Source organism: Myzus persicae, unplaced genomic scaffold (assembly GCF_001856785.1).
Source record: "Myzus persicae strain clone G006 unplaced genomic scaffold, MPER_G0061.0, whole genome shotgun sequence".
Taxonomy (NCBI): Eukaryota; Metazoa; Arthropoda; class Insecta; order Hemiptera; family Aphididae; genus Myzus; species Myzus persicae.
This window is the reverse complement of record NW_019103930.1, coordinates 50,155-64,876: the sequence shown is the minus strand read 5'-3', so window position 1 is coordinate 64,876 and position 14,722 is coordinate 50,155. Positions and strand designations below refer to the sequence as shown.

Genomic DNA, 14,722 nt, shown 5'->3' with positions numbered 1-14,722 from the left:
AAAAAATTAAAGAATTTTAAAGCATTTTTTCCTTGTTGGTTTGTTGGCCAGACTCGTACCCCTTAAAACATTTCGAGTAGGTACCCCCAAGAGGTACGCGTACCACAGAGAATCCCTGGTATAAAGTATAATATATTATTATATATTAGATAAGATGCAAACGATAAGGTATTACTATGTACTCTATTGTCTCTACAGTCTATAGGACACATCACTATAACTGATTGGGCGGCGTTTTACATTAAATTTTAGGGAAAGATACATTTTGCCCGAAAACGGTGACGCCTTTTTTTCGACCTTAGTAGTTAGCGATACCTGATGTTGGCCATTTCCATATACATATATTTTACTTGTTTTTGAGTTTAAGGTGAAAGTATTTTCGAGTGAATTTAAAAACTAAGCTAGAATGTGTATGACACTATAGGTATCACTTATAGTAAGTTACGTTTTCGAAGAAAAAAGTATGAAATGTTAATTTTAACTAGGAAGGGAAAGAAAACCGTAGATAAACCTATTACCTTTTAATGCATAACCTATTTTTGGCAACCTAGGTTTGATATTTTTTATGTAACTCAATAACTTATTACCATCAATACTTTAAATTTTCACCAGATATTAACATGACAATTTTCCATTCATAATACAACTTTTGAAATAATTTGACCCATTTATAAATAAATAGTTATGCAACATATTTTTTTGGGTAGGGGCCCCCCGAGTGCAAGCTCCATTTCCTCGACACCCCCACTTCGAAGTGCTGAGTATGTCCCCGGCACCCCCACTTGGAAAGTTCGATATCTCGGTAACGGCGAAAGCACAAACGTTGTAATTAAAAGCCCAAACGAAGCACAAACGATTGGGCTACTTCGAATTTCAAAACTTCGAAGTGGGGGTGCCGGGGACATGGAGCTCTGAGTGCATAACATATTATGATCAGCCTCTTCAGTCTTTACGGCAACCCATCTAGTTATGCCTATGACACGTCATAGAAATGTGGCCCGGTAATATATTTTCCCTGGCCATCCCTCATAAGTAGTATGGAAATTAGGATTACTGTACGTCTCTAGTTCTCTACTATAGAGTATAGACACATCACCGCCGTCATAGCCCACAGGGTGAAGAACAAAAAATTGTAAAATACGTATTTGTTTCGTTTATTCTAATAAATGACAATCGTTATGGAACTAAATACAATTTTGTACAAATATTAAACATTTCTCCTCGTACTAAATTTTGAGAAGCAAGTTTAAATTTCAATGTTAAAAATACAAACATATAATATATAAGCAAATAACAATTAATTATGTTTGAGCATGCCATATGTGATCAACATAGGTAAACCTTATTTGAACGTCAAAAATTGTTTCAATCATAATACATATATTAATACAAATTAACACTTAACATATAACTACATTACGATTGATTGTTATAAATTATTAATTAAGTACCTATAGCAATTGCTGCTGAGTCCCGGGACCAGCCAACACTAATATAATATCTATATAGTATCTATTTACCTAATACCTACTTATCTAATTCACAAGATGATTTTTTGGACTGTACCTAATCACTCATTATCTCAAAAAATATTTTGTTCGATAATTCTAAGTCATTGCGATGCAGAATTTAAAAAAAAAATTAAAAGTACATGTACGCATTTATTCAGGAATATGGCATTCAAAATGTACACAGCTGTTAGAATGTCATTAAAAATAATAATAAGAAGCGTAAAAAATATTTTTTTTTCAACAATGTTGTTTTACAATAGGTACATCGGAATTATAAGAAAACAAATTTTCAAAAACTCCTGTAATATTTTTCAAAATAACCGGTGTTTACACTGAATCTGCACCCTACAGTATCTATTATATCATATTAGACATACATATAGCCGTATGTATCATATACCTAAAATACTTGCGATCTCGGTCTTACTGATTGAGGACATCGTACGGGCTTCCCCATGTATAATGAACCTAATTTAATATTATTTAGTATAATAGTATATGTAATTTTTTTAAATATCGGCCGACGGGTTGTCGTAGGCAATGACTTGCGGTCTTTTCGCGTTCTTCCTCCGCGTGGCTGGTCCGTCCCTGACGCTGTCGTCCAGGATTTCTTGGATCTCCAAGAACGTCTTACCGGTGGTCTCGACCGCGTACCTGTGCGAGAAATACGCGCAGGCGAAATTGACGGCGGAGAACGTCCAGAACATGGCGTAGTAGCCGTACCTGTGCGAGACGACCAGGAACGTCTTGTTGGACACGAACGAGAAGAAGGCGAGAGTGACGGACGCGAACGCCGAGCACCGGGACCGGACGTTCACCGGGAACATCTCGCCGAGGAACACCACGGGTATGAACCCGACGCCGATGGAGAACGTGGCGGCAAACGTGGTGTGGCACACGTAAGGCAGCCACCGGTACGCAGCGGCGGCGCCGGCGACGTGTTCGGCGGCGAAGTAGTAGACGCCGAAGACGAACGTGATCACTCCCAGGCCCGCCTCGGAGGCGATCAGCAGTGGCTTCCGGCCCACCCGGTCGACCAGGGCCAGCCCGACGAAGTTGACCACCACCAGAACGACGGCGAACGCGATTATGAACTCGAACTTGCCCAGGATGGGTGACGGTTCGGGCAGTATGAGCGCAGAGTACGCGGTCAGGCTGCTGATGCCTCCGGCGCGCTGTCCCGCGCACGCCACAACCACCACGGCCAGCGCGCGGAAGTTGTTCCGGTTGGTAAACAGCTCGCCCAGCGAAGACCCGTGCTCCATGTCCTTCCGCACGTTGGCCTCCATCAGCCGGAGCTCCGCGGCCACGGTGGCGTCCACGGCTTCGTCGCCGTTGCCACTTTCGGCGTCGCAGCCCCTGTACCAGCGCAGGCATCGGGCCGCGTCGGCCGCCCGGCCCACCTTGAGCAGGTAGTACGGCGACTCGCGCACCCAGAGGAACGCGGTGAAGAACAGCACGGGCACGACGGCAGACGTAGCGTTGAGCGTGTGGTACGACACGTACGGGCCGACGATCACTTCGAACAGCACGCCGCCGCTGAGCTGTATGGTGAACACGCTGCCCAGGGCGCCGCGGATGCCAACGCCCGCGATCTCGCCCAAGAACACCGGCACCACCGTGTACGAGACGCCCTTGCCCAGGCCCGCCATCAGCCTGGCCGTGTACAGGGCGAACGTGGTGGGCACGAACAGCGTCAGCGACCAGGAAGCGATGAACAGCGGGCCGAGAGCGGCGATCACCTTCTTCCGGCCATACCGGTCCATCAGGTAGCCGCCGAACAGCGGGCTGATGAAGTTTCCCATGTCCATCATGCACACTATCCATGACAGCTGGTCGTAGGTCACGTGTAGCTCGCCCGTCTCGTGCTTCATGAACTTCTCGGACGCCGAGCTTGGCCATCCCAGCCACATGCCACTGATGAATATCGACATGGACGCTATAATAATAATAATAATAATAATAATATAATATAAGAGTAGGTGGGTCATGATAGTATTTAAAGATATTATATTTTTGAACTCAGTCATCACAGGGGGGTCCGTATTTATATGTATATATGAAATTAAATTAAATAAATAAATATTATTATATCGTATAATGAACTTATATCGTGACTCTTCTTTATATTTATTGGATCTATATTAAATGATTGGGAACTGTGATATTCGTAACACTACCCGGTGAATATTATAAATATTGTGTACCAGTCTTTCGAATTGCGTCCCACTCTTGTATTAAAATAAAGGTAACACAAATTGTGTCTTGAGTTGATTTATTAGACATATTTTGTTAGTGGTTTTTTAACTGATTTTTAATTTTATAAAATCATTTACCTTGCCCGAACATCATACGTTTTTAGAAGTTCTAAAAAATATGCAAACCCATACTATAATACTAATAAAAGTCTAGAAAAAGTCTACGTATCCTACTTCTTAAAAAAACAATAAGATAAACAATATACTATTTAAAGAAAATAAAAATAATTCAATTATCAAATAACAATTAAATAGGTAGTAGGTTAAAAGACATTTTTTTACAATAGAGTTTAATCTCAATTCTCGCCGATTGACCTAGTGAATCAATAAGAATCCTAAAAACAAATTTGAATTCTTCATAAAGTCTTCTTGAATTTGACTTTAACAACCATTTTTGATTTTAAATTCATTAACAATTGAAATATGATCCTTTTAATTCTTACTTGTCTTCATAATATATTTTATTATGAACGTTTTAAGATTTATAGGTAGGTGTACAATGTTCTGTGTAGGACGTAGGTTTATCTCTATAAATATGACATACATTTAATGTCGTTGTGTTTTATAATCAACACATTTTAAATATGATTTTGAACAACTTTTTCTGTATTATCGATTTATTAATAAATAATTACTATTAGTTGCACCCACCTAGTACCTAGGTAAGTATCTACTTACTTACTTATTTATTTATTTTTATTGATGTTTTTTTTAAAAGTGAGTAGGTATTCTAGTTAGTAACTAGTTAGTATTCAAAGTTTAATAACATAATGTTTATTTTTTAGTTGCCGAGGACAAAATATTTGCGGCGAAACACTGTCTGCATACTCTATAATTCAATAATTATAGTTTATATCCTACAAACTCGAGTATAATTTAATCATTTTCTTAAAAGTTTTGTTCGATTTTATGGAAATTTGTTGTAAGTTGTAAATTTCTTCAATTTAAAAAAATGGTGTTATTTATTTTTGTGTGTACCAATCGTATTGCGTGCAACACGTATTCTTATGTATACGACATCCATTTATTTTTTAACGAGTGTCAAGGCTTATTATAAGGTCATAGGGATTAAGGAAAAACATACCTTACGATCATGCTATTTACAGTGGGGCAATGACCTGGTTTTTGTACCCAATGAAAATTAAATTAAATACAACCGAAATTAGAATATTGTTAATCAAATCTGTAATTAAAATAAAATGTAATATTGTTTAATTTGTGTCGTTAAATGTTGAAAAAAATTATATAAGCCACTGTGAGTATAATGTACTAGAATCCGTTATCTTTAAATATTGTTATTAATACAAAATACATAACTTTTTTCTATTACCTATATATTTACGATCATCACCTACCTATCTGTGTAAATAGTGGATCCGGTGTTCATAGAACCTAACCAGCTATGTAAAAATATATGGGCACATTAAGGTATTTAGATACAAATTCCTTAATAGAATGCCTTAAAAAGAGGTTATTCGAGTGAGTAAGGGTACAAAAAAATAATGTAGGCGAGACTCAAGCCTCTCGAAATTTAAAAAAAGTCCTATAACCATTGAAACTAATCGCCATAGTCCACATCCCGTGCATACACTTTCGTCTACTTAGGTACTTAATATTTCATTATTGTAATTTGTGATTGCATAATATTATGAACAGTGCAAGCCGACCATTCTCGGTTCGATGACTTCTTGTTTATTATATAATAAAAAGTTGATGAAATTTTGGTTTATTCTTATCCACGTTGTCAACGTTTATTATTATTATGCAAACGTCATAATAAAACTATAAACTGCACAAGGTTTTAAATTTTAATTGCTGACGATGAGACATAAGTGTATTATTATTTTAACATTAATTTTAATTTTACGATATGTTAATCATTTAATGTGGCAACAATTTCCATAGACCATAGTTAAGTTATTTGATTAATCTAAACGCATTTAGTAATACTTAATGGGGCTATATTATAATTGAAGTGTAATATTGATATTCACCATACGTGAATTAGAATAATTAGGATTGGTTATCATAAAATTCATAACTAGTGTTCTAGATTCCAGATACATTGTTATATTCGAATAACAATATTAATCTCATCTCAATTATTTAGATTCCTATTTTTGGTATATACTCGTAAGATTTATTGATAAAAGTACATTAGACATATTTAAAATTATACATACTATTCATGAGCACAATTATTAATATCACAGTTTTAACAGTGGTATAATAATATGAGTCATTCCGTTTTTTTAAACAGAAAATTCATACAGAAGGAATCAGTTATTTTTGATAATTATATGTATAATTTTTAATCATATATTTCAGAGTTTCAGATAGATAACAAACAATTAATATGTCAAATTTAATTTGACTGTACAAGCATTAAGTAGATTTATAATACATTTGGATATAGCCATGTAGGTATATACATGCAGGCAAATATTTTAATATAACTATTTTAAATTTGTTATGTATTATACATGAGTTCATGGCTAATAATTATTTTGGTACATAATATATGATATACGAACTACCGGGTTTCAAAGACTGAACAAATTTTAAGCTACACTAGAATCTACAATAATGGTTAGATCTATTTTTGTAGATTATCATAAGATGTTAAGTCGCAGCAAGGTTGATTTAGACGAAAAGCGGGAAAATGGGTAACACTCTGTTGTACATTAGGCGCCTTGAGAAGTCATTGTAATGGTTTATGTACTGCAAACAAAACAAACATTGGCTACATACAGTTAAAAAGGGATTCATATTTGTGTTTGTTCATCTCTTAGGTTGGGTTAGGATAAAGCTTGAATGAATGGATGTGTTAAATTTGAATTCAATAACCGAAGAGGTTCCGTCTGTTTATAATATTACTAAGTAGGTACATCGTAAGATCATATTAGGTATTGTGAATAAAGTAATTTAATTTAACTATTAGGCATTAGTACTATAATAGGTAGGTTAAATTATTTTTTAGGTTAGGTTAGGTTTGTTTTCCCCGATGCTTTTGAAAAGTATTGGGAGATTTTTTATATTTGACCCCTCCCCCCCTCAAAGTACCAACTTGATTATTTTTCTGACTAGAAAAGATGCTGAAGTAGAAAATCGAACATTTTTACAGTATTTCCAAAAGCTGATGACATATAAGTACAAAAAAAATGAGATACACATCATTGTAAAATTAATATATTCATTGCTCCTCTCAGAATTTGAAATCTTAACCTTAACGGTTTTTATATATTATAATATTTGTTTAAGTGTTTAAAAATAGCTATTACAAACATTTAAAAAAAATATAAACCCTGAAACATTTTTATTTCATTTTTTGTTTTATTTTTATTTCAATGTATGCTTATTGTTGCGTATAGATGTGATATGTTGTTTTGTGCAAACAAATGAAATACCAATCATAACTATACGCTATCTAGAAGTTATTGTAATATCGTATGTTCTTTTATACACATGATCTTACCGGCTATAGTGGCGTATATTTGTCTATGAACTCCCGATTTAAGCATCTTTGAAAGTGTTTCGGTTCTTCTTCGTCAAATGCACAAATTATTGTAACTATAATACCAATTATTAAGTCACCTGTAACAAAAACATAATTAAATTGTTTGAATACATTCATCGTTTACGACTTTATGAGGTGTGCATTTTCTCATTATTGACTCGAATTTAGTACAAACTAAAATGTTCGGAAGGACGATAATAATTAACCTATATATTATATATTATATATACACCGATTATAATATAAATAGTATAATATGACATTAAAATTGTTGTACAGTTCAACCAAAAGTTACATCTTGGTTATTTTATAATCCAAGAGAAAAGTGAAAGGTATATACAATGATGATCAACATGCTATGATATCTGAGAGGTACCTGTAGTCAAAATTAAAAAGTTTCATTTTCTAAAAAATTTTTTAGTTTACTCTAACTTCTATGTAACTTTTAAGTAAATAAATTATCAATTTTTTATGAGTAAAAACATATAATTTATAATTGTACAGAAGTATATATATATAAATATTTTTTTAAAAAAGTTCTTATAATATACTTAAATATTTTAAGTTATATAATTATGAATTATGATACAGGTGATAATTGATAGGTGTGCGTGATTAATTATTTGGATATTACACATATTTTTAGATTATTTACTATCTTCTGGGGGGGGGGGCACATTTAGCCCTCGGGCAGTAGTTTGGAGACCCCTGCCATATTTTATTTTATTTTTAATATTTAAAATTTTTAAAATTTTTACAATCTATAATTTGTGACCTTAGAATAAAATATGCGGTGTAGGTAACGATAAAAAAATAAAATTAGGTATCCATTTCAGTAAGTATATCAACGGTAACGTTAATGTAATTTTTTTTATTATTATTTAAAATGAAAATTTATAATCTGTACGATAATATGACTATAAGTAAGTTAAACTTAAACTATTCAATTGGATATTGTAATAATATATTAATACAATAATATAATCACACTATGTCCATAGACGGAAATCTTGTTTAATATATATTAGGCGGGGAGGGTTTAAATATTCTGTAGCATATTATGCCATATGATATAGAGTTATTTAATGTTTAAGTTTATGCTTTATCCCCACACTACAAACACAATTTGCCAATATATACATTTTTGGCAAAAACACTATATGATTATCTAGTCAATTTATTACAAACATAATAATATCTAATGTATTATTTATTATTAATAGATGTATAAATAATAATTATAACAAAATACAATTGTTACTAATTTGTTTTAAGGTAAAAAAAATTCCACAAACAATTACTAAGATAACTCAAAAATGTTATTTTGGAGGGGTTAAGCCTCCGTAAGCCCGTCAACTATCATCGCCTATGCCTGCCTATATGGCTATATGTCAGCATTTTTAACATCGTTCATACTATTGTTGTTATTATTATGTCCCATCCAGACCAAGAAATATTTCGCAGAAACATACCTAATATGTTTCTGATATTGTCGCCGACAAATATTTATGTTACCGCTTGTGATGGGAAATCAGAAATATTGTCAACTGCAATGTCGGAAACACGTGTTTCTGACAAATTTCTCTTTGGTTAAAAGTTCTTTAGTTTCGATGATACTGATTTTTAATGGATTTTCAAGTAGGTTTTAATTGTTGAGTTTTGACTAGGTATGTTAAAATACTCACGTGTTGTTAGTAAACAATAATCATAATATCATTTGAACCAAAGTTCCTCCTCGATGAATAAAATAACGTTACACTATGTTTAGGTTGAACACAAATTACAATTATTAGGTAAACTAAATACTAATAATCGATCGGAGATTAATGCGAAAAAAAGGCACAGTGGATACGTTCATGTTCAGTCAAACGTTTGGCTACTATAATATAAATATATAAAATGTGAGATGTACAGAATTCCATTTCCCCACTATAACATTTCGAACAAATCGTTTTTATGAATCATCTATACTATTTACTATTAAGATTACAAAGCATAATAAATATACAATTATTAAAAATTAAAAAATTACCAAACAATTAAATTTGACATAAATAATCTATGCATGACGCGTTTATATACAGATTAAAGCTTTATATACTCATTAGATTATGATTAGTATATTATTTTGGTTATATAACATATAAATCTAATTTATGTCAATGTAGTTACACGAATGGCCAAGCTGCGGGGGTCTTTATGTTCAATAAAAAAAAAACAAATATATAATACATATTATATTCCATTTTATTTTATACGATTACAAAGTTATAAGTTCTACATAGAGTCCTGACCCTTCCACCCATAATTATTTCAATACCTATTTAATGTATTTTTTTTTAATATTACGTATTTACGTTACTTATACAGTGCATTAATATTAATCGGTAATTACAAAATCATAATATTTGTCATTTAAAAGTGAATTCATTATTTTATATTTGGACGATGACAAAATATGACGGTTTACAATAATTATTATGTTTTCTATTAATAGACTTTTATTGATGGGCGGTGGAACTATTGATGTCAACCAATAACAATAATGTGTCTACAATTAGTACAATTAATATACTTAGATAAAATATGGATTGCACAGTTAATATTGTATAGTGAGTATTTAATACATAATATACCCATCATGTTGGTTTATAAATTATAATTTTCTCCAAAAACAATAATATTAATGGTTATAATTGGAAGCATTCGATTGAGTGATTATGCCGATGAAGTCCCTTACACTTTTTATATTAATATTTATGGTTTTAGTTAGGTGCCTAAATGATTTATTATTAAAATTAGTACCTATAAATAATGACTTATTTGTTATTAATACCAATTAATATTTGCTTTAGTTATGGGTAGGGTATGTTAGTGTTTTTTTTTCATAACACTGAATGATTTCATTATATAGAGAACTAGAAAGTCTCTAATTTGTATAGGAAATAGATATTATATCTTAAACATTTTAATTGGAGATTTGATTTTAGTTGTTTCCGCATTAACTTGAATATCGATATCAATATAAGAACTAGTCAGAGACCATTACATATCACTCGAGTGTTATTTTTATAAACTATATCTACCAAATACGTGCTTATATGCTAAAAATTTAAATCAACAACCAAACTTTATCATATAAATACATATTATTTATTTCAAAAAATTACATATTTTCTATAGAGCGGTAAAAACTTAAAACAAATATTTTTAGAATAATAATTTTAAAAGATTAAGTCGTTAAGTTTACTAGTCTTCTTTATTAATACTTAATATTTTAATATTAATATCAATACTTAATATTTTAATATTAATATCAATACTTAATATTTTAATATTTTAATACTAACAAAACTATTTATATAGGTACGAGTAAGAAAAAAAAAACTAAGAATGTTGTATATTATCATAAGGTATTAGAATAATTTTTTTTTTTTTTGTAAAATCGTTGTTATTAATTATCCCAATTCAAATTCAATATTCATAATTAAGACAGGACAACGTCTGTCGGGTCAGCAAGAACAGGTTATCCAAAAGTACTTAATATTTTAATTGCCTAGGACAGAGTGCCATGTGTTGTTCATCACATGTTTATTAAATAATATTCTTTTTGATGAAATTTTTCTGTCTAAAACAAGTTTAAATTTTATCAAAATCCGTTGTTCAAAAATATTTTATAATTTATACCTAACTACTTTTTTTATTTTATTCCAGCTCCTGGAAGTAATTAGATTTATTTTGTAAAAAGTGTTTGTCCTCTAGAGGTAGAGAAATATTTATGGAATATTCCAAGTTCCTGAGCACATTTCTTCGAAAATATTTCTAGTATATATATTTATATTTATATATGGGTTCTAAACGTTCTCGATTCAAGACTGGTATGTTGCTAAATTCCATGATATTGCTTACAAAACTTAAAAATTAAATCTCCAAAAAATGTTTTAGCCAAAAATTAAATTTTTTCATGAATTAAAATGGAAGTAAAAGCCAATAGATACAAAAAACCGTTCCGGAGGATCTGGTCCAATTGGAACTTTGGCTAAAAACGTATTTAAAAAAATATGATTTATATCAATTGACATTTTTAAAATGTTGCGACTTGCATGAATCTACACACCTGAACATCTCACCACTATTTTTGAAAGAAAACCCTGCATTTATATGCTTGTGTTTTATCAAAAAGTCTATGGTCAAATCATAAGATGGTAAAAAAAATTATACTTTATATTTGACTGTAACTACCCTATATAAGATCATCCAAAAATACAATTTTATAAAAGTAAATTCATGGTTTTTACTAGAATAGTATAGGTTTTGATAAAATATAGGTACTTAACCAGCGTTAAATTTTTTGGCGCCATAAACTTGGTGCGTATTATAATAATAGTCAAATATAATAATATGATGATTATACACGTCTAGAATAGAATATCGTATTGGCCGCCAAAAATTACAGCCTTGACACTTTTTCGCATTCCACAACCATAATATCTCAACCCTATCGCCCCTTATCCAAACTATCTTAAGTGTTAAATATAGGTATATGCTATTATAATATTATAACGATTAACGATATAATGCTTTTAAATTCCGTGTATAATTATTTAGAGTTATCAGACTTAGATTACAGTTATAGGACCAGAGTCGAGCTGATTATATGTGGCGCTGACATTCCATTAAAATAATATTATAATGTTAGCCATCGAGTTTTAACGCGGTTCAATCAATCGTATCAATTATAAATTGATTAGTATAATAACAATAATTGTTATTGTTGTCGTACATTCAATTTACTGTGAAAAATAGTACATATTAATGTTCTACAACTGACATTAGTTCCTAACACAGTTTGGTAACGATAATGGTACTGGAAAAAACAATTAGTAATAATGACATATAGCATATAGAACTATATTTTGCCGAAAAGAATCACAAATATTATATTAAATCATAGGATTATGTTATATCACTACATCAATACCGTGGAGTACCAATATGTGGCAAAATACCATAATATAATAATGGTCTGAAATCCGAATAGGTATACATCACAGAATTGGTTTTCTCATCATGTTCTAATTCAAAAACGAATAACTATATATAGGTAGTTGAAATATTTACTAAATTTTTATATATATATACATACCGCATACATAGTTTTCAAAATATTTCGATTATTTTTTAAATTTATTTTTAGACATTTGACATTTGGTACTTTTTTTAGTTTAATTTCTTTAAATATCAATAATTTTGGACTATTAAAAAACCTGAACATTTAATGCAAAATTGCTCAAACGCTGTTATTGTAAACCAGGGGTCACCAAATGGCGGCCCGCGAATGTATTTTAACCGGCCCGCAGACTGAGACGAAAATCCAATAATTTAATACGAATTTCAATCAGATGATGTCATAAAAAATTTGTATAATGAAAAGTATTCAAAAACTGAAATTGATTCTACATATGATGAATTTTGGTTGAAATATGTATCTGAAAAGAAATACCCGACATTGAAATTATTGACAGTGAAAATGTGTACAATGTTTGGCTCCACATACGTCTGTGAGTCTGCTTTTTCAAAAACGAATTATATCAAAAACAAATTCCGATCCCGACTCACCAACGAACACCTTGAAATGATGATGAAGATAGCTACCACCAACCATAACCCCGACTTAAAGCAGCTAGTTGAAAGCAAGATCTGCCATTTTTCTCATTAAAAATATTAATTTATAATTGTTTCATATATTTATTAAATTTAATTATATTTTCATTAGTCTTAGTTACATAATAATTAATAAGTGTACATACTTTTTTTTTTTAGAAATAAAGTATTTTTGACCAACCGGCATATTATAATAATTATTATGAACTTTGAATTTTTATGGCCTGCGAGAATTTTCCGAATTCTTAATGTGGCCCGCGGAAAATATTAATTGGTGACCCCTGTTGTAAACATTCAAAAATATTAAAAATACAAATTCACGATATTTTGAAATACTCTATAGGCAATTCTTGCTAAGTAGTACGCACTCTTGTGGCAGAAAGTAGTACTTCTCAAAGAAGTACTCTGTACTCTTTAGTAGTGTAGTCAGACAGTGATAATGTGTTTTGATTACTCAGCAAATCATTATAATTAATATTTAAACAATAATTTAAACTTTTCTTATTAAATTACTTATACTAATTTAAGTAATATAATTAATAGTTATGTCTGACCAAACCACGAATAGAACTAATTGTTGTGTATATGGCTGTTATATCTATTTCAGATACTGTTGATGGCATATTTAAGTCATGTGCTTTAATGCAATTTGTATCTATTAAAGGCCTAGGTTTGTAATTTTGTACTGACGTTTCTTTTCTAGCAGACCAAACACATTTTATATCTGTAGATGATATTTTCTCAAATTCCGATATATTTTCCCTAATAAAGTAAATATTTAGGTGAGTATTGTAAATAAGTTGAATATAAACTATATTTTAACATGTGTATAACAAAGATACATACTAGTTAATAATAAAATATGTTTATAATAAAAATAATATAATACCTATTTTAATCAACATTTCTAAATTAAATATCATTAGTTGTAATGTGTTTAATTAATACCTTGTGCATTGAATAAGTATTGCTGATACATGCTTACAACGGCCGCTTGCTCCAGCCTTACACGAGCAAAGAAATTCAACCAACTTTATTTTGTAATTATTATCATTTTTTAGTTTTTCCATTTCAATTGAACCATTTATTTCATGAGGATGACTAGATAATGCACTAGTTTGTAAACACAATGCATATAAACATATCTTACTTTCTATTATACTTTTTATTCCACACAATATTATATGACCTACATGACAAAATATTGTATAATTAACAATAATTGTTAAATTATGAATATATTATTATTTAAGTTGGAAGTTTAAGCAATACACAAACCTGCATTTAAAACTTCCTCCCCTTCTGAAACACATCTTGCTCCTGGAGTACACTGAAGATAATTAAACATTTCATTAATGCTTAAAAATGCCTTTTGCTTATCCATTTTATTATTAAAAACAATGAGAGAAATATTTAAAAATTATAAATTGTTATCTCAACAAGAACTTTATTAATTTAAATTATACAATAAGTGTTTACTATTTAGTCATTCATAAAAATTCATGATTCTATTAATAAAAATTAAGATTATAAAGCCTAATACGTATATTAGTAATGTATAGAGTACTTCTTTGAACCACCATTTTGTAAATTATTTTGGCGGGAACTCTTAATTTGAACACCAATAGTTACTATAATATTATATTTTCAAACATAAGCTATTGAAATTGAAAGTTTTATGAATGTTTAACTACCTATAAGATAATTTCAAATATTATTTTGTCTAAATTTGATATTCAAACGCTTCTAATTTCTAATTAAATATTTTATTA

The 14,722-nt window shown here is 30.7% G+C and overlaps 2 protein-coding genes across 2 annotated transcripts; both read right to left on the bottom strand.

The window, feature by feature from the left end:
* Positions 1-1,138: 1,138 nt before the first annotated feature.
* Positions 1,139-9,202, bottom strand: LOC111036484 (facilitated trehalose transporter Tret1-like). The gene is made up of 3 exons (XM_022318513.1): positions 8,972-9,202; positions 7,245-7,363; positions 1,139-3,450 (listed from the first exon to the last, which is right to left on the bottom strand). Exons 2-3 carry the CDS (start codon positions 7,288-7,290, stop codon positions 2,021-2,023), a joined length of 1,476 nt encoding a protein of 491 aa, XP_022174205.1. The 5' UTR covers positions 7,291-7,363; positions 8,972-9,202; the 3' UTR covers positions 1,139-2,020.
* Positions 9,203-13,304: 4,102 nt separating this feature from the next.
* Positions 13,305-14,562, bottom strand: LOC111036482. The gene is made up of 2 exons (XM_022318509.1): positions 14,229-14,562; positions 13,305-14,139 (listed from the first exon to the last, which is right to left on the bottom strand). Exons 1-2 carry the CDS (start codon positions 14,332-14,334, stop codon positions 13,892-13,894), a joined length of 354 nt encoding a protein of 117 aa, XP_022174201.1. The 5' UTR covers positions 14,335-14,562; the 3' UTR covers positions 13,305-13,891.
* Positions 14,563-14,722: the final 160 nt, after the last annotated feature.